At 44.2% G+C, this 19,560-nt stretch overlaps 1 protein-coding gene across 2 annotated transcripts in view; it reads left to right on the forward strand.

Annotated features, from left to right (window-relative positions):
* Nucleotides 1-19,560, forward strand: part of Dip2b (disco interacting protein 2 homolog B) — a 184,259-nt gene that overhangs the window by 84,243 nt on the left and 80,456 nt on the right. For both annotated transcript variants that reach the window (XM_034517365.2, XM_076912081.1), the window contains exon 3: nt 13,201-13,326. In XM_034517365.2, coding sequence (XP_034373256.1) covers nt 13,201-13,326 — 126 coding nt within the window. The remainder of the gene's footprint in view (nt 1-13,200; nt 13,327-19,560) is intronic.

Below are 19,560 nucleotides of genomic sequence, written 5' to 3' on the forward strand. Positions count from 1 at the left end.
CAGATTGCACAGATTTCTGGTTTTGTAGGTTTAGGGTAGAACCTGAGAATTTGCATTTCTGTTAGATTTCTAGACAATGTTTAGGCTGCTTCCTGAGCTCCTGATCCATAAATCCAGCTGTGCACTCTCCTCTTCAACCTCCTCTGTTTTGAGACAGGGGCCCTTTATTTATTAGCACTGGGTGGGCTGGAACTCACTACATAGACAGGCAAGCCTCAAATTCAGCCTGCCTGCCTTTGTCCTCTAATATAACCCTGTAACTTTAATTTTTTTAATCTTATTTTTAATTATGGTTCTTAACCACTTTAACCTCTCTTTTAGCCCACAACCCACCAGAGGTAATGGGAAAGAAAGGATATCTGGGAAGTGGACCTGTTTAGAAAGGTTCCCTGGAGGAGCTCCTGTCTCTGTTGTCAGGAAATCAGCAATTCAGTTCACAGGTCAACAGCAGCAGCTTGATCCACTCACAAACACTTCATGGATAAACCAGCAGTCCAGTTCAGTAGAGTTGGGTTAGTAACAGTGATGATATGACCTAGCAGAGACAGTCAGGCCTCAGCCTCAGCTTGAGTCAGCAGGAGGGACAGGGACCAGGAGGGACAGCAGGAGAAGCTTTTGGCTGTGTCTCAGGAAAGTAAGATCAGAAAAGCCTCAGCACCTGCATCAAATCAGCCTAAGTCAAGAAACTGCAGTATACAGTGCATTTCTTGTCAATTCTTCTTGGTGCATTTCTCTATATGGAGCCCTGCCAAATGTAAATTGTAATTCGGACCAATACATGAGTGTTATTAGCAAAGAATCCTTCATCACATGTCCTTTCACATGTTTGCTTTAGGAGAACATCCTCTCTCCTCAGTCTGCTTCAGGGGAAAAAAATGTTCCTTAACAAGTCTGCCTTAGTCTTTCACCTGTGTCCACTTTAACGAAACACTCCTTTACGTGTTTGCCCCAGCAAAACACCATGTGACTGACCTTCCAAAGAACCCTCAAGTTTCCACTTTATAATTCACTTGAAACTTCTGTTTCAATACACTCAAAATTAAGTTGATAACTAACTCATACTACCTTTACTAAACCACCAACCCATCCACTATACAACATGCCCCGAAACACACACACACACACACACACACACACACACACACACACACACACACACTGGAGGTTTTGTTAATTTGACAGATTATCTACATTAGGTTGACTTGTGGACAAATCTGTGTGGTTTATATTGCTTATGTTAGTTGATGTGGGAGGAAGCAACCCATTGTGGGTGACACCATTACTTGAGTTTGGATCCTGGACTATATACAAGGGTAGAAAAACTGAGCTAAGTATAAGAAATGTGTATGTGCTCATTGTCTGTTTTTTTACTGTGGATATGGATAGCTGTTTCAAGTCCTGCCCAGGCGGTGGACTGTCCCCGGGAACCCTGACTAACACACCCCCTTCTCCTGTGGGTGGAAATCAGAGCATTCTATCACAGGACAGAAAAATGGACCCAGGTTCCTGACCTCAAGTCCCAACTGCAACAGCATCCAATAAATTATCCTCAAAACCTTCATCTTGGGTTATCAAGATGGCTAGGGGAAGGAGGTTGGGTAGAGGTGCTTGCCCTCAAGGCTGTGAGCCTGAGTTTAGTTCCCAGGACACATACTGGTAGGAGAAAACGGATTCTTGAAAGTTGTCATCTGGTTTCTATTCCCATTCTTAAACTACCAAGCTGTCAGTTTCCCTGGGAGTGTGTGTTTGTTTGTTTTGAACCGGTTTTGGTCCATTTGATTTTTCTAGAAAACTACTTGTATGCTAGTAAACAAATGATGCTAGTCACAGCATTCTCCTTAAATATCCGCCTTGTCTGTCTGTGTTACTTGTCTCTGCCCCACCCCCACCAGTCATCCCAGATGTTTGCTTCTTTGAATAACATGCTTTATTTTCTGATTTATTGTTTTCAGGTTCCTTTTGTAATTTTTTTCTTTGTGTCCTCTAAGTTGGCTCATGAACTTTTATAGAATTTCCTGGGTTGTACAGCTAGGCTGTGTCTGCCTTATTTCCTCATGTAAGTGTTTCTTAACTTCTCTGTGGTCAGAGAACATGCCTGTACAAAGGGAAAAGGGAGTCTGCTAGGACCTGCCTAGACTGAAGTTGGCCTCTAACTTATCTGTTGGTGTTTAGTGTTGTGACAGTCCCTTGGGTCACACTATTGCATTATGCTCAGAATTTCTTGTCTGCCAGTCTATCAGTACTGATAGGAAGTGTATTCAGGGTCTGTGATTCATAGCATCTTTTGGAGATACCAGTGACTAAAGTATCAATATTTCCCTGTAATTCTGTCAAATTTTTATTTTATATTTTTATAATTATTTTTAAAAGCTGTAACTTACGTGGATGGAGTTAGGAGGTAACTCCCTGATAATAGAGCATTTATCTACCTCAGCAAGACCTAACTTTATATTTAAATATTTATATTTATATTTTTATTTTTATATATATATATATAATTAAGATTATATATATATAAACTTAAGTTTTAGGATTCTTAACTTCCTTCATACAAAAACTTGAGAGTACTTTAATGCTGGTCACCACAGTCCTCATATTTTGATGTAATTGTACAGTGTTGCACAGGCTCTGTGCTGTCACTGTCTTTCATGCTAATCATTATTCACTTTCTCTCAGACCAGCTCTCTTCTTAAGTGTGTTGTTAGTAGTGGGTACTGAGTGAGGATTCACTGGTAGATGGCTTTTGTTTGTCTGTTTTTTGAGATGGTGATTCTCTGTGTAGCCCTGGCTGTCCTGGAACTCACTATATAGACAGCTGGCCTCAACTCAGAGATCTTCCCTGCCTCTGCCTCCTGAGTGCTGGGATCAAAGGTGTGCGCTGCCACTGCCCAGCTAGATGTCATTATTTAAATGCTACATGATCTTTAGAGGGGAAACTCAGCAATCTAGCAGGGAAAATGGAATTTTTATGGTCAGATGTAGCAGATAACAGAAGACTAAAGAACTTAGAAAACAGGATGCGGAGAACAAATGCTGGCAGTTTGCATTAACATTAAGCTTGACTTGACTCAGTAGCATCTTAGAGATTAGTTTGTCCCATCACCATGTGGCAAGACTGTGACCTGCAGAATCACTTTTAAATCCCTGACATTCAAGCTAACTGCTGTTTCTTTCAATAAAACCCAAATTCTGTGTGATATTTAAGTGTCATACTATCTCTTAAAGAGGTAGATACATTTTTATGAAAGTTATAGTTTCATTCAAGGTCCTGAACACTTTGACTTCGAGCAGCATGGGAAATGAGGTCTTAGCCCCTCATAGCCCTCAGCTCCTACTGGGACAGAGCCCAGTGCTCTGGGACCCGGTGGCACACTATAAAACTCTGCAGAACACTGCAGAATGCTACAGAACATAACAGAACACTCCACCCCACCATGGTCAAAAGTCTCCAGAGCCCAAAGCAAAGCTTCTCCTGAGCTTCACTTAGCAGACTTCCAGGGGGAGGGGCAGGAAGTTCATGCTTCTTCTGGCATAGCCTAAAGAAGTGACTTTTCAATCCACACGTGTTTAGACCCCTCTCTCTAAATCAGCCTCTCCTGGCCAAGTGTGAATACCTTTGGAGTGACTAGAAAGCAGAAGCTTTTGTGTAGGAAGCTTCACTTTGCTGATCCTCTAGTCTAATCTTTACTTCAGAGATTTTCCCATACAAATACCTGATAGTTTCAGGTAGCTTTAAGAGAAACAGTTTTTAAGATCATGGCATTACTGACAGGACCATGGTACATATTTAATGAGTAATGTTAGTGCTCCAGGTACTGCAGGGACACCAAGGTGGCAGCATTGGGCATGGCCAGCAGTGCCCTATCTTTGAGAACTCTCTTGCTTCTGCCCAGACCCCACCAGCTTGCTCTGGCGTCACTGTCACTCTGTACAGCAGCTTGCTGAGTGACAGGTTCCAGACACCTGTGTCCCCTGTCTTAGTGGCATTCTTGTATCTTCAGGTCACTGGTACTATGTGTGTGTGAGCGTTGGATGTGCTATACAAATGCGCTACTGCTGAGATAGAGCCCCAGCAATTTTTATTTTTAAATGAAATGAGTTCATCTCTTTTAAATAATCAGTACTACAAGCTTCCAGCAACAAAGATGCACAGTACCCGCCTCTCCCCCTGTAGGACAAGTGTCTTCCAGGCTTTTCATCTTCGTTCTTCATAGTCACTTCAGTGTTCTAAATAGTTTTTGTTTTTTTTTTTTTTGTTTTTTTTTTTTTGGTTTTTTTTTTTTTTTTTTTTTTTTTTTTACTTTTTCTCAGCTTTAATCAACTTAGGTATTATTTGTAAGTTTCTTTCTATAAAACATTAGTATCAGCCTAGTGACATAAGCCTGGAATCCCATAGGAGGCTGAGGCAGGAGAGTTACAAGTTCAAGGGCAGTATAGGCAATTTACCAAAACCCTGTTTCAAAAATAAAGTGTTAAAAAAAATGTGAGCTAGAGATACAGCTCAGTGGTAAGAGCACAGGCTAGACCAGTCCTCAGTGCCAAGAGAAAACGGGAAATGTCAGTATCTGTGACCTTTCTCCCTCTTGACCCCTTTCCTTTCCCCTTTCCCTTTCTTTCCCATTTCCCAACACATACCCTGTGTTATGTTTAGTATTAGAGGGGTGTGTGTGTGTGTGTGTGTGTGCGCATGTGTGTGTGTGTGTGTGTATGTGTCTATGTCCATTCGTCCATGTCCAGAAAAGCAAGAAGAGGGTGTCAGGTCCCCTAGAGTCACAGGCAGTAGTGAAATGACTAAACATGGGTGTTGGGATTGGAACTTGGGTCAGAGGTCAAGTTACTCGCCAGTGCTCTTAACTATTGAGCTAGCTCTCCAGCCTTAGCAAAACCTTTCTGTTAGGATTGTTCTAGATTTGCACAAAGATAATTTGTATTGATTTAAAGATCTTAGAGCTAGGGTGTCTTGGCACATGCCTGTAACCCAGCACTTGCGAGGTAGAGGTAGATGCATCAGGAGTCTGAGGTGATCATCGCCGCATGGTGAGTGTGAGGTCCTTACAGCAGAAGGTAAGAGCGAATGTTGTCAGCTTAGCTGTTCACTAGCTGAGCAGCCTCTCCTCTGGCGGGGGCTCATTGCTGTTTAAAGTTGCCCTGTGATCCCTCCTGCTTGAGAGCTTGAGGCAGGACAGCAAGTCGACAGCCTCCCTGGGCTACAGAGTTCAGGGACAGCCCGAGCAACTGAGGCAACCTTGACCCGGAAATAAAAGGAGGCTTGGGCTGTGCTCTGATAGTTGAGTGCTTGCTTCATATTCTGAGGCCATAAGTTCATCCCCACATTGTAAAGATTAATTAACTGGAAATGCTCTTGAAGAGCATTTGTGTCCTGCCCTCTCATCCAGATCCTTCTCTTTAAATGTGTCAGCACAGCTGCACTTGGATGGCATTGATGAAGCGGTTTCCTCTGTCTTACTGTGTTGCTGTTGTTTCAGATTGTTATGTCTGCTTCTCTTCTGTTCTTGATTTCTTCTTCTTTCAGCTCCATTTCTCTGTGTCCCAGTGAGGATGGAGCCCTCCCTCCCTCCCTCCCTCCCTCCCTTCCTTCCTTCCTTCCTTCCTTCCTTCCCTCCCTCACTAGATCACCCTGTCTGGCCTGGAATCCCACTATGTGAGCCAGGCTGAGCTTATCCTCCTCTCTCCCGACTGGTCACCACAGCTCCCACCCCAGTTGTTTGTGAATGTGGTTGTGTGGTGACTTCTGTAGCTTATCCCAGGAAGAAGTTCTAGTGAGCAAAGGTTTTTGTTTTTGTTTTGTCAGTCTTGGGTGGGGCCATTGTTTGTTGGAGGGGATTTACTCCTGAGTGCCTTGTGCGGTGCATAGGCAGCTGCACTGCAGCCCCTCAGTCATGTGCCTTTCATCACAGGTCTGCCACATTGGGTTCTGCCTCAAGCCTATACAAGTGTTTATATGATTGTGTTAATAGAAACAAAGAAAACACTTTGTGGTTTAGCCCCCAACTTCCCCAGACTATCAAGAAGAGCCTGAAATACCATTTTCCCTAACAGCTTCCTGTAAGAATATGAAAGCAGAGTCACGGTTTGTTTTTTATAAAACATATGACTTTGTGTACATTAGTAGGCAGGATTGGCTTTGGGGCTTGTGATGTGCACACACGTATATGTATGTCAGAGAGTGCCCATATAAGGAGATCAGAGGACAGCCTTGGGTGTCACCTTCCAACTCCAGACAGGCTCTCCTTTTGTTTGCCACTGCTTACACCAAGCTAGTTGGCCCACAAGCTTCTAAGGACACCCCCACCCCATCCCACCCCAAACTCTAGTCTCCACCCTGTCTCTCTGTAGAAGGAGTCCCCTGAAATTGCAGACAGAGCTTTACCCCGAGCTTTTACCCTAGCCCATTAAGCCGGAGTTTTAATCATAACATTCAGTGTCCTAATCTTTAAATTGATATGTCATTTTTAATCCCAACAACCCTCCATCAGTGGTAGATGTGAGGATTCCAGCAAGATCTTAGTTATTTTAACTAAATTGTTAGGAACCTTGGTGTAAAAGGCCAAAGCCAGTTACTGCAGGAGCGCAAGGAGTAAGAGCGGCTCCAACCTCTACCTCTCCACTGCTCAGTGCACAGAAAGGTTCTTACATGGACTGGGCTCCAAAGATCAAAACACACCATTCCAGGGTTCTAAATGAGTGCTGGAGAAATTTGGAGGGGCTGGACAATCCAGTCACTGAAACTAGAGGTGAGGTTTAGAGTACAATTCAGTAGCCTGTGCATGCCTCTGAGACACGGGAGCTCCCTGCTGTGGGATCATTCTGTCTGCCCCATTCTGATGTAGAAGCTTCTTTGCAGGTAAGGCTTCCGACATACTAGAAAAGACTGCAGCTTCCACTCCAGTCCTGTGCTGTTTGTGGGCATGCATAGGATAGGAGTCGCCATGACTGGATGCACATCATTGTATCTGCTCCATGTATCTTATCAGAAGGAAGTCTAGTCCTTTCTCTCAGGGCTTCTTTTTCACCCTGAATTGTCCAAGATCCCACAGGAAGTTAGGCATTGAGAGAAGTGGTCCAGTATTCACTTCTGAAAGTGAAGGCCTTTGGGTGCTACTGTGAGCTGGTCTCACTATGCAGCCCTTAATGCTGACCTGCTGCTCAGCCCGCTTCCTTTCTGTCCCTCTGATGAATCCTGAAGGTGGAGCCCATTCTTGCCTCACAAGACACCCTTGGGCTCACAGAGTGAAGTTCCTAACGTGTTCCCTTAGCATAGCCATTTTCCTGGTTGCCTGTGGCCCAGAAAAATCTGTGGTCAGGATCTGTCCAGGCACTTAACCAGGACTGCTGACCTCTTCCTTCTCAGGCTGGGAACTCACCCACTCACAGGCCTCTCTTCCCCAGATGTGAGGCTCTCAGCAAGGCCCAGAGCCTTAGCTCCCCAGCAGAGGCCCAGGGGGACTTGGGCAGCTTCATCTGTCCTTGAGAAGGAGAGCGGTGGCCTTGAATAAGGACTCAGGTGGCAGTTGGCACACTCTTCTGAAGGCACATCTGTGAGGGACTTCCTAACTTTGTTAATAGCATCTGCCAGATGAGATGGGATTAGAAAGCCTGTAATGCCTGCACTTGGAAGGCTGAGGCAGGAGGATCCTGAGTTTGAGGGCTACAAAATGAGCAAGGCTTCTCTGTTCCATATAGCCTTGATCTTGTCTCATTATGGGTGGAAAGGGAGGGGGGAAGAAGAAAGGAGGGAGGGAAAGAGTCCAGAGAGCTGCGATGTTACCACGTTGTTACCATTGGGCTTAGAGCAGGTGAGCTTACCCACTTCGCTTTTTCTATCCAGCGCTGTTTTGTTCAGTGAGGTGCCTGTTCACACCAGCAGCATTCCTTGTCCCTATCGAGGTTTCTACCCTGTTACTGGTGTGCTGTGAACATCACACTGGGAGAAAGAGGTGGCTTCTCCTTCTCCGTGCCCAGCTAGGTCCTGCTCCAGTGTCCCCTTTAATTGTGCATCTTTCCTGAAACTCCTAGATGTTGACTTCTTGGTCATGTGGGCCAGAGAGCCTTGCTCTTTTCCTTTTCAGCAACACCACAGGGTAGGGGCTGGGGGTGGGGCAGAGGTGTGAGTAGCCAGAGTGCATTGTGTACATATGTGAAGTGTATAAAGAGTGTGCAGGGTTAAAAACATGAGCCCTGATGGTCTTTACCTCACGTTCCTTGTTTGGACACCACTGAGAGCACATCTGCCTGACCCCCTTTACAATGTGTTTTGTCCTGTGGTTTGTCTCCGAGCTGCCTTGCTTCTCACTGCTACTCCTCCATGTGTGAATATCTCTGAAGTCATAGGCAGTGTCAGGGGTAAGAACTGAATTGGCTTTCTCCTGTGTTCCTGGGTGGGAAAGGTGTGCTGTTTTGTACTAGTAAATATCGATTCTTTTCTGTGATCCTTGTGTCATTACGTTCAAACAGTGCACATACAGAAGACTCACCCACTTTCTGAAGAACAATTAGTTATGAGCATGTTGATTGTTGAAAAGGAATGCTCTGAAGAATTTAAAACCAAGTTGAATTTAAAAAAAAAAAAAAAAGACATGTATCATCTACCATCACCATTTAAAGGTACCGGTGACCCCTAGTGGCTGCTCCGCATAGCTGCCTGAAGAGCTGCTCTGTTAAATTAATTCACACTGGGAGTGGAGACTTCATTTGCAAGGCTGTAGCCTCTAGTCAGGCCTTTATACTTGGTGCCTTTCAAATTACTTGGATTTTATAAGTACCCGTATGTCTATAAACTAAACAGTGCAAGGGTAAAGAATTCTGCTGTAGCTCATCACTGCAGGTCCCACCGAGTCTTTATCATACAGAGAGTGATTTTGTTCAGACTAAGGGTCTGAGTTTTTCACTTTAATTCATAGATTATCTGATTATGTTGCTATATATAGTGAACTCCACCTTTGCCTTTAGCTTTTTCTTTTTGTGTTTTTTTTTTTTTTTACCTTCATTGTTTTTTTTTTTTTTTTTTTTTTGAGACAGGGTTTCTCTGTGTAGTCCTGGCTGTCCTGGAACTCACTCTGTAGACCAGGCTGGCCTCGAACTCAGAAATCCGCCTGCCTCTGCCTCCCAAGTGCTGGGATTAAAGGCGTGCACCACCACCACCCGGCCTAGCTTTTTCTTACCTTGGCAATAAAATTACACACTTTATCCCAAACACAGGACCTTGTATTGTGGTTCCCCTCCTGAGATGTGGTTGGATAGGGATATTCCACGGCTGGGTAGCATCTCGCCTGCCCGCTTGGTAGATAGGGAGGGCTCTGCCCTCCCATGCCCTCAGACCCCTCTGTCCTCTCCTTGATAAGGCCTGGGGTGTGTTGTTTCCAGTTTCATCTGTTAATTGGTATACTTGCAGGCAGAGTGTAGTGACTCTCCAGCAATTCTGTGATCTGCCCAGAATACTGCTTCTTTCTTCTCAACCCCAAGTACATGTTAAATGCAGTACAGTTCCTGTAGGGGGAGAGAGACAGAACTAAGTTCACAGTGTTGGAGAACTCTGCCCAGAGAGTCACCTTTTATCTAGGAACATAATTTGGTTTGATAGGTCATAGCTTTTAGTTTTAGAGAATCAATATCACTTTCATTTTCTTCCTTAGTATTCCCTTAATGTTCTATAATGAACATCTGGTTTTATGTTCAGCAAAAGCACGTTAGCTGTACACAGTAGTGCACATCTGTAATCCCAGTACTCTGGAGCCAGCCTGTGTCAATGCAGTACCTAGAAATAAAAGTTGATAAAGTTCATAGTGAGAGATTGTTCCCATTTCAGGAAGATAAGCTTGCTGGGCTACGCTAAGTTCTCCTGGTAGATTCACAGTTCCTTCTGGAAGTCTGCTTTACTCTTGGCTTTTCTATTTAATGTTTGTTTGTTCAGAGTGTGTGTGTGTGCGCGCGCGCGCGCGTGCCTGCACCTCACACCACACAGTGTGTGGAGTCAGAAGACAACTTGCAGGAGTCAGTCCTCTCCTGCCGTGTGGATCTTGGAAATTGGACTCTGGCTGTGAGATGTGGTGGCAAACACATTTGGCCACTGAGCCATTTTTCTGGTGTCTTTTGTTGTCTTTATAGCCTAGGATGATCTCAAACTCACAGCAGTCCTCCTGCCTCAGCCTTCTGAATGCTAATCAAATGGTTGTGGACCAACTTTTGTGGCTGCTTTTACAATGTTTTGTCAAGTTGGAGCAGATGCACATGTAAACACAGTTTATTCTGACATAAATCTATGTCTGTATGGCATTATGTACTGGGCATACTTATTGAAACTGTGAATAGAGCTTTTGGGTTTATTTCTGACAGATTAAAATATGATTGTCATAGTTTCAGACCTAGGAAAAATGGGTTGGCTTAGAAGCATTCCTGAGGTGGACAGAGACTTGCCCATTGCTTGGTAGAAAGCTGTGTGGACTTCGTTTCTGGTGTCCATTCACTTGTGCTCTGGCCTGTACATCGCTGACCCCATTTTTATTTAGTGTGCTCTCTTCTGGTTTTTCCAAGATTTATGCCTGTCACTTCTTTGTGGCAGTTTTTGATCTTTAACCTACATTATTTTTCTCCTTTTTAATTAGTTACATCGAAAAACATAAAGCAGAAACATATTTGAGAAAGACAGTAAAAAATACTTACATCTGTATGTCTCCTCTTTTAAGTAAAAATTTACATTCCATCTTTTTAACATTTAAACCATTAACTATACAGTTTGGAAACATCATGTTTCTTGGAGTGATTTGTTATGCTATTTGATCAGTAAAATAACCTGTAGTGGGTAATACAATTGTAGTTTTATATGGCCCCTCAAAAAAGGGAAGAAAAGGAAGGAAGGAAGGAAGGAAGGAAGGAAGGAAGGAAAAACAATCTAACTTAAACAAACAAATCCTCCAAGCCAATAAGAGCATGCTTTAAGGATCAGTGTGCTACCTGAAACCATTTTCCCTGTGCATATTTACAAAGTAGCTCATGCGTGCTAATTTGATTTCCTTCCTGTATACATCATCTGACTGTAAAAATAAAAATAGCTGCTTTCTATTTTTGTTCTCTATTTAAAGTTGGTCGGACTGTATTTCAAGTCCTTTCTCAGGCAAGTGGCTTTTGCAGTCTTTTCCAAGATGGACAGTGGTGTGGTGCTTGGGGTAAGGGGTTTGGATGTTTTCCCTCTTTAACTACTGACTCTGAATCCCAAAGCATGTGATGCTCCTGACCTGACTTGCTAATCCCCCATCACTTTCCTTTTTAAAGGTCTTGGGGAGATTTCCTGTAGTCCCATTTATAGCCTCTGTTTGAGAACCAGCAGAGGTAGCCCAACCAGAGTCTGCCAAGCTCTGCAGCTTCCAGCTAGCCAGCCCATGTCTCCCTCCTCTGTTAAAGGGGCAGGAGGACTGGCTTCAACAACTTACAGCCTCTGTCACAGCTACTCAGTTCTGCCTGGACAGCATGAAAACAGCCATAGGCACTGTAAGTGACTACTCCTGCTGTCTTAGTTAGGGTTTTACTGTTGTGAACAGACACCATGACCAAGGCAACTCTTATAAGGACAACATTTAATTGGGACTGGCTTACAGGTTCAGAGGTTCAGTCCATTATCATCAGGGCAGGAACATGGCAGTATTCAGGCAGGCATGACTCTGGAAGAGCTGAGAGTTCTACATCTTCATCTGAAGATGAAGTGGAAGACTGACTTTCAGGCAGCTAGGACAAGGATCTTAAAGGATCTTAAAGCCCATCCTACAGTGGCACACCTACTCCAAATAGTGCCACTCCCTGGGCCAGCATATTCAAACCACCACACCTTACATCCCAATAAGTCTGTTTGTGATGACAGACTCTGAGTCACCATGGTAACATACACTAATCTTAGTAGCACTTGGAAAGATCAGGAGTTCAATGTCAGCTTCACCTGCATAGCAAGTTTACTCCTGGAAGACTCTGTCTCAAAAAGCAAAAAAAAAAAAAAAAAAAAAAAAAAGAAAAAAAAAGAAAAAGAAAAAACAGTGTAGGTTGGTTTCATGGTACACTCTTATCTCAGCACTAAAAAGGCTGAGACAAGAGAATTCCAGATTCTAAGCAAGACTGGGCTACACAAAGACCCTGTCTCAAAACAAAACAAAATCCAGGTAATAGGTATAATAGGCCCAGGAGCTATAGTCTGTTGAAGAAGATATGGAGAATATATTGAGAATTTTAGACAGCCAGATGGTGATGGCACACGCCTTTAATCCCAGCACTCAGGAGGCAGAGACAGGCAGATTTCTGAGTTTGAGGCTGGCCTGGTCTACAGAGTGAGTTTCAGGATGGCCAGGGATACAGAGAAACCTTGTCTTGAAAAACTAAACCTAAAGAAAAAATATGTAGCCCTTATTTGAAGTGGATTATTGAGAATGCAGGTTGACTGAAAGGCCAGTTTACAACCTTAGACACTTCAAAAGTCGTTATCTGTGTGCAGTGTTAAAGGACAATAACTGGGAGTAGGGGGACAGCGGGGTCAGGGGCCCATGACCAGTTGAACCGGAGTGGGGCTGCAGCTCAGCTGAGCTGTAGCTCTGAGTGTATGAGACAGGACAGGCTTACAGTCCACAGCTGTGCGGTGTTCTGCTCAGCTAAGGAACTGTCAGTGAGAATTCCAGCAACAGCAACCATTAAGGAACATCTGTAGATGAATCGTAAAAGACCCCCTCCCCGTTCTCTCAAATACAAATAATCTAGACTTAGGGATGTAGCTCAATGGTGGAATAGTGCCTTGCTCATGTGAGGCCTGAGTTTTATTCTCAGCACTACAGGGGGTGGGGTGGGACAAAAAAAAAAAAACAAACAAACAAACAAACAAACAAACAAAAAACTCAAAACCCAAACCAAATGCCCACAACCTTGTTTTTTATTTAACTGTTTGGTGAGCCAGTTTCAAGGATGACTTTTTACACATTTATTGTCTTACTGTTTCTTTACTACAGACTGTTGACAGTTACAGCTATAAGATAATTTTTTGGCCTATGACCTTCACATCTACATTATGTGCCTACCTTAACCTGTAACTGTTGACTATAGATGGGGGATGAGAACACTCTCAGCTGCTGTAAGGATGCTCAGTGTTCAGAACATACCACCTCCCTATTGTTGCCATTGGATAACCATCTTCCAAACTTCCTCTTTTAGAAACTGATTCCACAGGACAGAAAGAAAGAAACCAAACTCCCGCTCCCACGGCAGCTCAGACTTCCGCTCCTTCCAAGTACCACCGTTCACGTTCTGGAGGTGCAAGAGATGAGAGATACCGATCGGGTGAGAAGGAATTATAGTTTTTCTGCCTGTAGTGTGAACTGCGTGTCTTGAGTAGTATGAGCTATGTGTCCTGGGTAGTGTGAACCATGTGCTCTGAGCAATGTGAACTCTGTGTCCTGAGCAATGTGAACTCTGTGTCCTGGGCAGTGTGAACCATGTGCTCTGAGCAGTGTGAACACTGTGTCCTGAGCAATGTGAACTCTGTGTCCTGGGCAGTGTGAACCATGTGCTCTGAGCAATTGTCCTGGGCAGTGTGAACCATGTGCTCTGAGCAATGTGAACTCTGTGTCCTGGGCAGTGTGAACCATGTGCTCTGAGCAGTGTAAACACTGTGTCCTGGGCTCTGTGAACCACATGTTCTGAACGGTGTGAACTATTTGTCCTGAACAGTGAAAACCATTTGTCCTGAGTGGTGTGAACTGCATGTTTTAGGCATTGTGAACCATGTGTCCTGGGCAGTGTGAACTGTATTTCCTGAGCACCCCTCATGTTTGATGTGCTGCTTTCCTTTGAGCCAGGAGATTCTGTTCATTCATTCAACAGTGTGTCTAGTACCTACCGAACTTATCCAGAGATCTCATTTGTTGCCAAGCAACCCTGATTTCCTAGGTACACTGTCACCTTTTGAGGTTTACTCCAGTTCTGCAGTATGCTCTAACCAAAGCAGAAGGGTTTGGGCATTTATAATTCTCATTTCTAAACTCCTGGAAGATTTTGTTTTCTCCTCTGGGTTTTCTTTCTTTCTTGACATGTTTGTTAATAGATTATAAAAGGGTTAGTTGAAGGAGCCAAGGATATGATTCTCTACATCCTGTGTCCAAAATGATTGCTTATTGAAAAGGACTTTGTGAACTTATTGGGTGATACAAAGTTTTGACTATCTTGCAGAAACCAATTTGTGATCTCCAGGCCCTGCCGTGTTGAAACATGCTTTCAAAATTCCCCAGCTGTTAGAAAGCATAGTCTGTGAATCAAGTGTTTGATTAAATGCAAGGCAGTGTTAAGAACTGAGTTGTCAGGCTGGTATTTAATCTCACTGGGACTTTGTGGGAGGGAGGAAATTAGCCAGAAAAAGGCCAGTAAGGAGGGAAGAAAAGGTGACTGAAAAAATAATGTCTGTGGCTCAGTGACTACTAGCACTTGTTGCTCCTGTAGAGGCCCTCTACACGCCTGTAAGTATAGAGCTACAGGATCTAACCCTGTTCTGTTGGCCTCCAAGGGCACCCCCCCCACACACACACATATATGTGCAAACACACAACACAAAACTAAAATGAATCTTTTCTTTTTTTAATCCTGGAAGGGCTGAAAAGATGGCTCAGTGGTTAAGAGCACTTGTTGCTCTTCCAGAGAACCCAATTTCAATTCCCAGCAGTCACATGGCAGCTCACAACCATCTGTAACACTAGTTCCGGGGGTCCAGTGCTCTCATTGGGCCTCCACTGGCATACACATGCATGAATGTGGTAAAACGCCCACACAGACAGAATAAATAGTAGTTTTTTTTTTTTTAAGCACCTTCCTAACACTTAAAAGAAATTTCCAAAACTATGAAGAGCTGAGAGAGTGCTGTGACATTGTCATGGGAACATAAAAGGCAAGTGAGCAGAGCATGTAGACAAAGACTGTTGTTCTCAGTGTATTGGGAGTTGTTCAGCTATCTAGCCATGAAAGCTCTCAGCACATTGGAGAATTCTGGCATCTCTGAAACCAACAGCAACTGCTTTGGGAGGGAAGGGGACAGGAGAGGAAGGGAGAGGATGGGAGGGCAACTTCCACCTCCTTATCTCTATAGATGGGAAGGGTTGTACTGCATGCCACAGAATAGCTCAAGAGCGTAAGGGGTGTTGAGTAGAACTTGCACCTCAGAGTGAAGTAGGGGTGCGCAGAGAGGGTGATGCTCCAGCTCTGGCAGGTGTGGCTGACTGCAGGCTGCTTGGCTCAGGTTCATTGGCGCCTATGATGCTTCAGCCACAGCTGTAGCCTTTCTGCTGATGGCTCAGGTACATAAGCTCAGGAAGAGCTTATGTTCTCAGAGTTTATTTATTCTATGTGTTTGTGTGTTCTGCTTGCATATATGTATATAGATCATGTGTGCCTAGTGTCCTTGGAGGCAAGAAAAGGACGTTGGGCTGCCTGGAACTGGAGTTACAGACCATTGTGAGTTACCGTGTTGGTGCTGGACAGGGTCTTCCAGAACAGCAGCCAGTGATCTTAGATGGCAAGCCGTCTCTCCAGCCCCTGTTTTTCCAAGTTTAGATTCTTGAGCCTATTCTTAGTGCTTAGCCCAAGGGACCTAACATTTTGCTTAATATTATCTCATTGTCACTTGGCAGTAGTAGCACACACTTTTACTCTCATGACTTGGGTGGTAGAGAGGCAGATCTCTGATTTCCAAGCACGCCTGGTCTACAAAATTCCAGCACAGCCAGGGCTACCCAGAGAAACCCTGTCTCAAGAAACAGACAAAGTTCTTCTTTTTCCTGACCATTAAGGAGTGATACACCTTTTTGCACATGTGTGATATGTTCCCAGCTGCAGAAAACACTTAGTTAATGCTTACAGTGGAACGTGATCTAATAAGTCAATCTAACAATGCCTTTAATGTCTTTTGAAAAATTAGCCACCCCAAGCCAAACAATAAAACACAGGACTTTCAGGGTTGTCTTAGCTAGGGTTTTTCTGCTGTGATCACACACCATGGTCAAGGTCACTCTTATAAAGGGCAACATTTAATTGGGGCTGGCTTAAAGTTTCAGAGGTTCAGTCCATTATCATCATGACAGGAAGCATGGTGTTGGAGAAGGAACTGACAGTTCTACATCTTGATCCACAGAGAGCCAGAAAGAGACTGCCTTCCACAGGCAGCCAGGAGGATGGTCTCTTCCACACTGGATGGAGCTTGAGCATAGGAGCCTCCAAGCCCATCCCCACTGTGACACTCCCCTCCAACAAGATCAAACCTACTTCAACAAGGCCATACCTTCTAATAGTGCCACTTCTCATGGGCCCAGCATATTCAGACCACCACATTCCACTCCCTGGCACCCATAGGTATGAGGGCCATACCTAGATATAGCATAATGCAAAATACGTTTAGTCCACCTTCAAAAGTCTCCATAGTCTATAACAGTCTCGATATTAAAAAGCCAAAATTCAAAGTCTCTTCTGAGAGTCATGCAATCGCTTAACTGTAATCCCCTATAAAATCAAAAGCAAAAAGCAAATCACATACTTCCAATATCACAATATTACCATTCCAAATACTGGACCAAAGTGAGACCAAAATTCAGCTGGGCGAACTCCAAACTCTGCATCTCTGTGTCTGATATCAAACCAATCTTCAGATCTTCAACTCCTTTTTTATCTTTGTTGACTGAAACCTACTTTTTCCTGGGCTGCTTCCACTCCCCGTTAGCAGCTATCCTCAGCAGGTCTCCCATGGCTCTGGCATCTCTAACATCTTGGGGCCTCCAAGGCAACTTCGACCTTACAGCTTCTTGTTCCAATGTCTGGGATCCACACCTGATCTTCTGGGCTCCTCCGAAGGGCTGGCATCACTTCTCCAGCTCTGCCCTCTGTAGCACTCTAGGCTCTGGTTGACTACACTCCACTGCCACTGCTGTTCTTGGTATTGATCCTGTGGTACTGGCATCTCTAATATGTTGGGATCTTCCACTGCAACTAGGCTTCACCAATAGCCTCTCGTAGGCTCCCTTCATGGTACCAAGCCCCAACTCCTTTGCATGACCCTTTCGGTCCTGGGCCATCAACTGCAGCTGAAGCTCTACTTTCACCAGTGGCCTTCCCTGGCCTCTCACAGTGCCAAGCCTTAGCTGCTCTTCATGACCCCATCATGCCTTCAAAATCAGTACCCCTGGATGGCTCTTACACTTTACCAAGTACAACTGCAACACAAGGTGCAATCTTGGCTATCTCTGAACACAGTTTCTTTTGTGCTCTCAGAAAATACTTTCCATAAGATTTCACCTCAGTGACACTCGTCTCTTCTTAATCACCAGTAATTTCTTAGCTCCAGCTAACCAGCATCAACTGTCCCAGTAATCCCTTCTACTCTTGACTCTAAAGCCAGAGCCACATGGCTGAAGCGGCCGAGTTCAGCTGCTTGCTGGGGCTGGAACAAGGCCCCCTTGTTCTATTACATTATAACTAGCTTTCTGTTTTCCAACTTCTGCAATGCCTAAGCTTCACTGTCCTGGAACTTGCTCTGTAGATTGACCTCAAACTCAAAGATTTGCATGCCTATCTCCTGAGTGGGTTGATTAAAGGTGTGTACCACCATGCCTGAACCTTAGCTTTCTTTTACCTGGAACTTGCTCTGTACCAGGCTGGTCTTGAATTCAGAGGTCTGATTGCCTCTGTGTTTTGAGATTAAAGGCCTGTACCACCATGCCTGGAACTAAGCTTTTCATGACCACTATGCCTCAAGAAGCCTGTGTCTTTCAGCTTCAAGATCCAGATCACAGGTATACCTTTCATTTCTGGATTGTAACCTGGTCATAACAATGCCTAGACATAACGATCTCTTGTTCAACTGCAAACACATAAACAATAAACTTAGCTCAGAGGGATCTTGCCCTGAGGTTACCAGTCCCTTAATCTGTTTATCACTATGAACAAAGGATTCAGTTTCATTCCACATCCTGGTGCCCCTTTAATACTTGAGCCATATATTTTGTATTTTTCCTTTCTCAGCTTGCTCCTTTTCATAAAAATGCTCTTCATAGGAGTGAACTTTAGTAACCACACAACAGAATTTATACCAGGCTGTTTTGAGGTTCATTTGCTAATACAATTAATCTAAAGCTCTTCACTTTAGCCTTAGGCAGACCCTTCAGACAAGGGCAAAAAGCAACCACATACTTCAACTGTCAGAAAACTAGTCTCTAGGCCTCATACTAACATTCTCCTCTGAAACCTCTAGAGCCAGGTCCCCCACAGTTCAAATAACCCTCAGTACCAGTGTCTTTCATATTCCTACTAGGAAGGACCGTTAAGCCCCACTTAAAGCATTCCATTGCTTTCCGAAATCCCTAAATCCATATACCTCCAAACAAAAACATGGTCAGGTCTATCATAGAAGTACCCCAGTCCCTGGTACCAACTTCTGTCTTAGGGTTTCCTTGTTGTGAAGAGACACCATGACCAAGGCAAGTCCTATAAAGGACATTTAATTGGGGCTGGTGTACAGTTTCAGAGGTTCAGTCCATTATCATCATGGTGGGAAGCATGACAGCATCCAGGTAGACATGGTGCTGGAGAAGGCGCTAACAGTTTAACATCTTGATTCACAGAGAGCCAAAAGGAGACTGTCTTATGCAAGCAGCCAGGAGGATGGTCTCTTCCACACTGGGTGAAGCTTGAGCATAGGAACCCCAAAGCCCAGCCCCACAGTGATGACACTCCTTCCAACAAGGCCACATTGCCTACTAGTGCCATTTCCCATGGGCCAAGCATGTTCAGCCCACCACAAGGCTGTATTAGCATTACCCAGACACTAGTGCTGGAAAACAATGCTCAGCTTCCATGACTTCTGGCCTGGAAATCCAAAGTCAGCTTTGTCTAGGGACTAAACTTGGGAAGTGATTTCCTTATCAGAGATCAAGATGGATTCTGTATTGTTGAATTGTCCCATTCTGTTAGGAGGGCTGCTGTGTTTCTAGCAATAGGAATCTTGGCTAGAGTAACTGGGAAGATCTCCTTTGACACCAGACTCTGGGCAAGGGTTCTCATGAGGGACAGGTGGTGGCTCAGTGTTCTCGGACCTGATGCTGTGACTCCTACTCTATGGTTCAAGCTTCCCAAAGGCATTTCAGCAGTCGTGGAAGCGGGCAGGGGGGCGCCTTTGCTCTCCCATTTCATATCACATGTAGAAATACTTTTGGAGACACAGTTTGGAGTAATAACAAAAACTGGGCGTGGAAGCTAGTGCATGCCTATAATCCCAGCATGTAGGAGGCTGAGCATTAGTTGATATTCATAGGTGCAGAGACTTGAGACAGAAGCATGTCCAACTATTGAGCTAGTGTGTCTTGCAGAGTTCTTATTTAGTGTTGTCTGTTTAAACTGGTTTTATAATATATTATTACTTTTTTTCTTATCTTGGTGATTTTAGGAATTGAGGTAGGATTGGAGTAGGCTTCACAAATTCCAGGCAAGCAAGTGCTTGGCCATGGAGCTCCCCACGGCTCATTCTTACCGTTGACAGAAAGA

This window comes from Arvicanthis niloticus, chromosome 13 (genome assembly GCF_011762505.2).
Source record: "Arvicanthis niloticus isolate mArvNil1 chromosome 13, mArvNil1.pat.X, whole genome shotgun sequence".
Taxonomy (NCBI): domain Eukaryota; kingdom Metazoa; phylum Chordata; class Mammalia; order Rodentia; family Muridae; genus Arvicanthis; species Arvicanthis niloticus.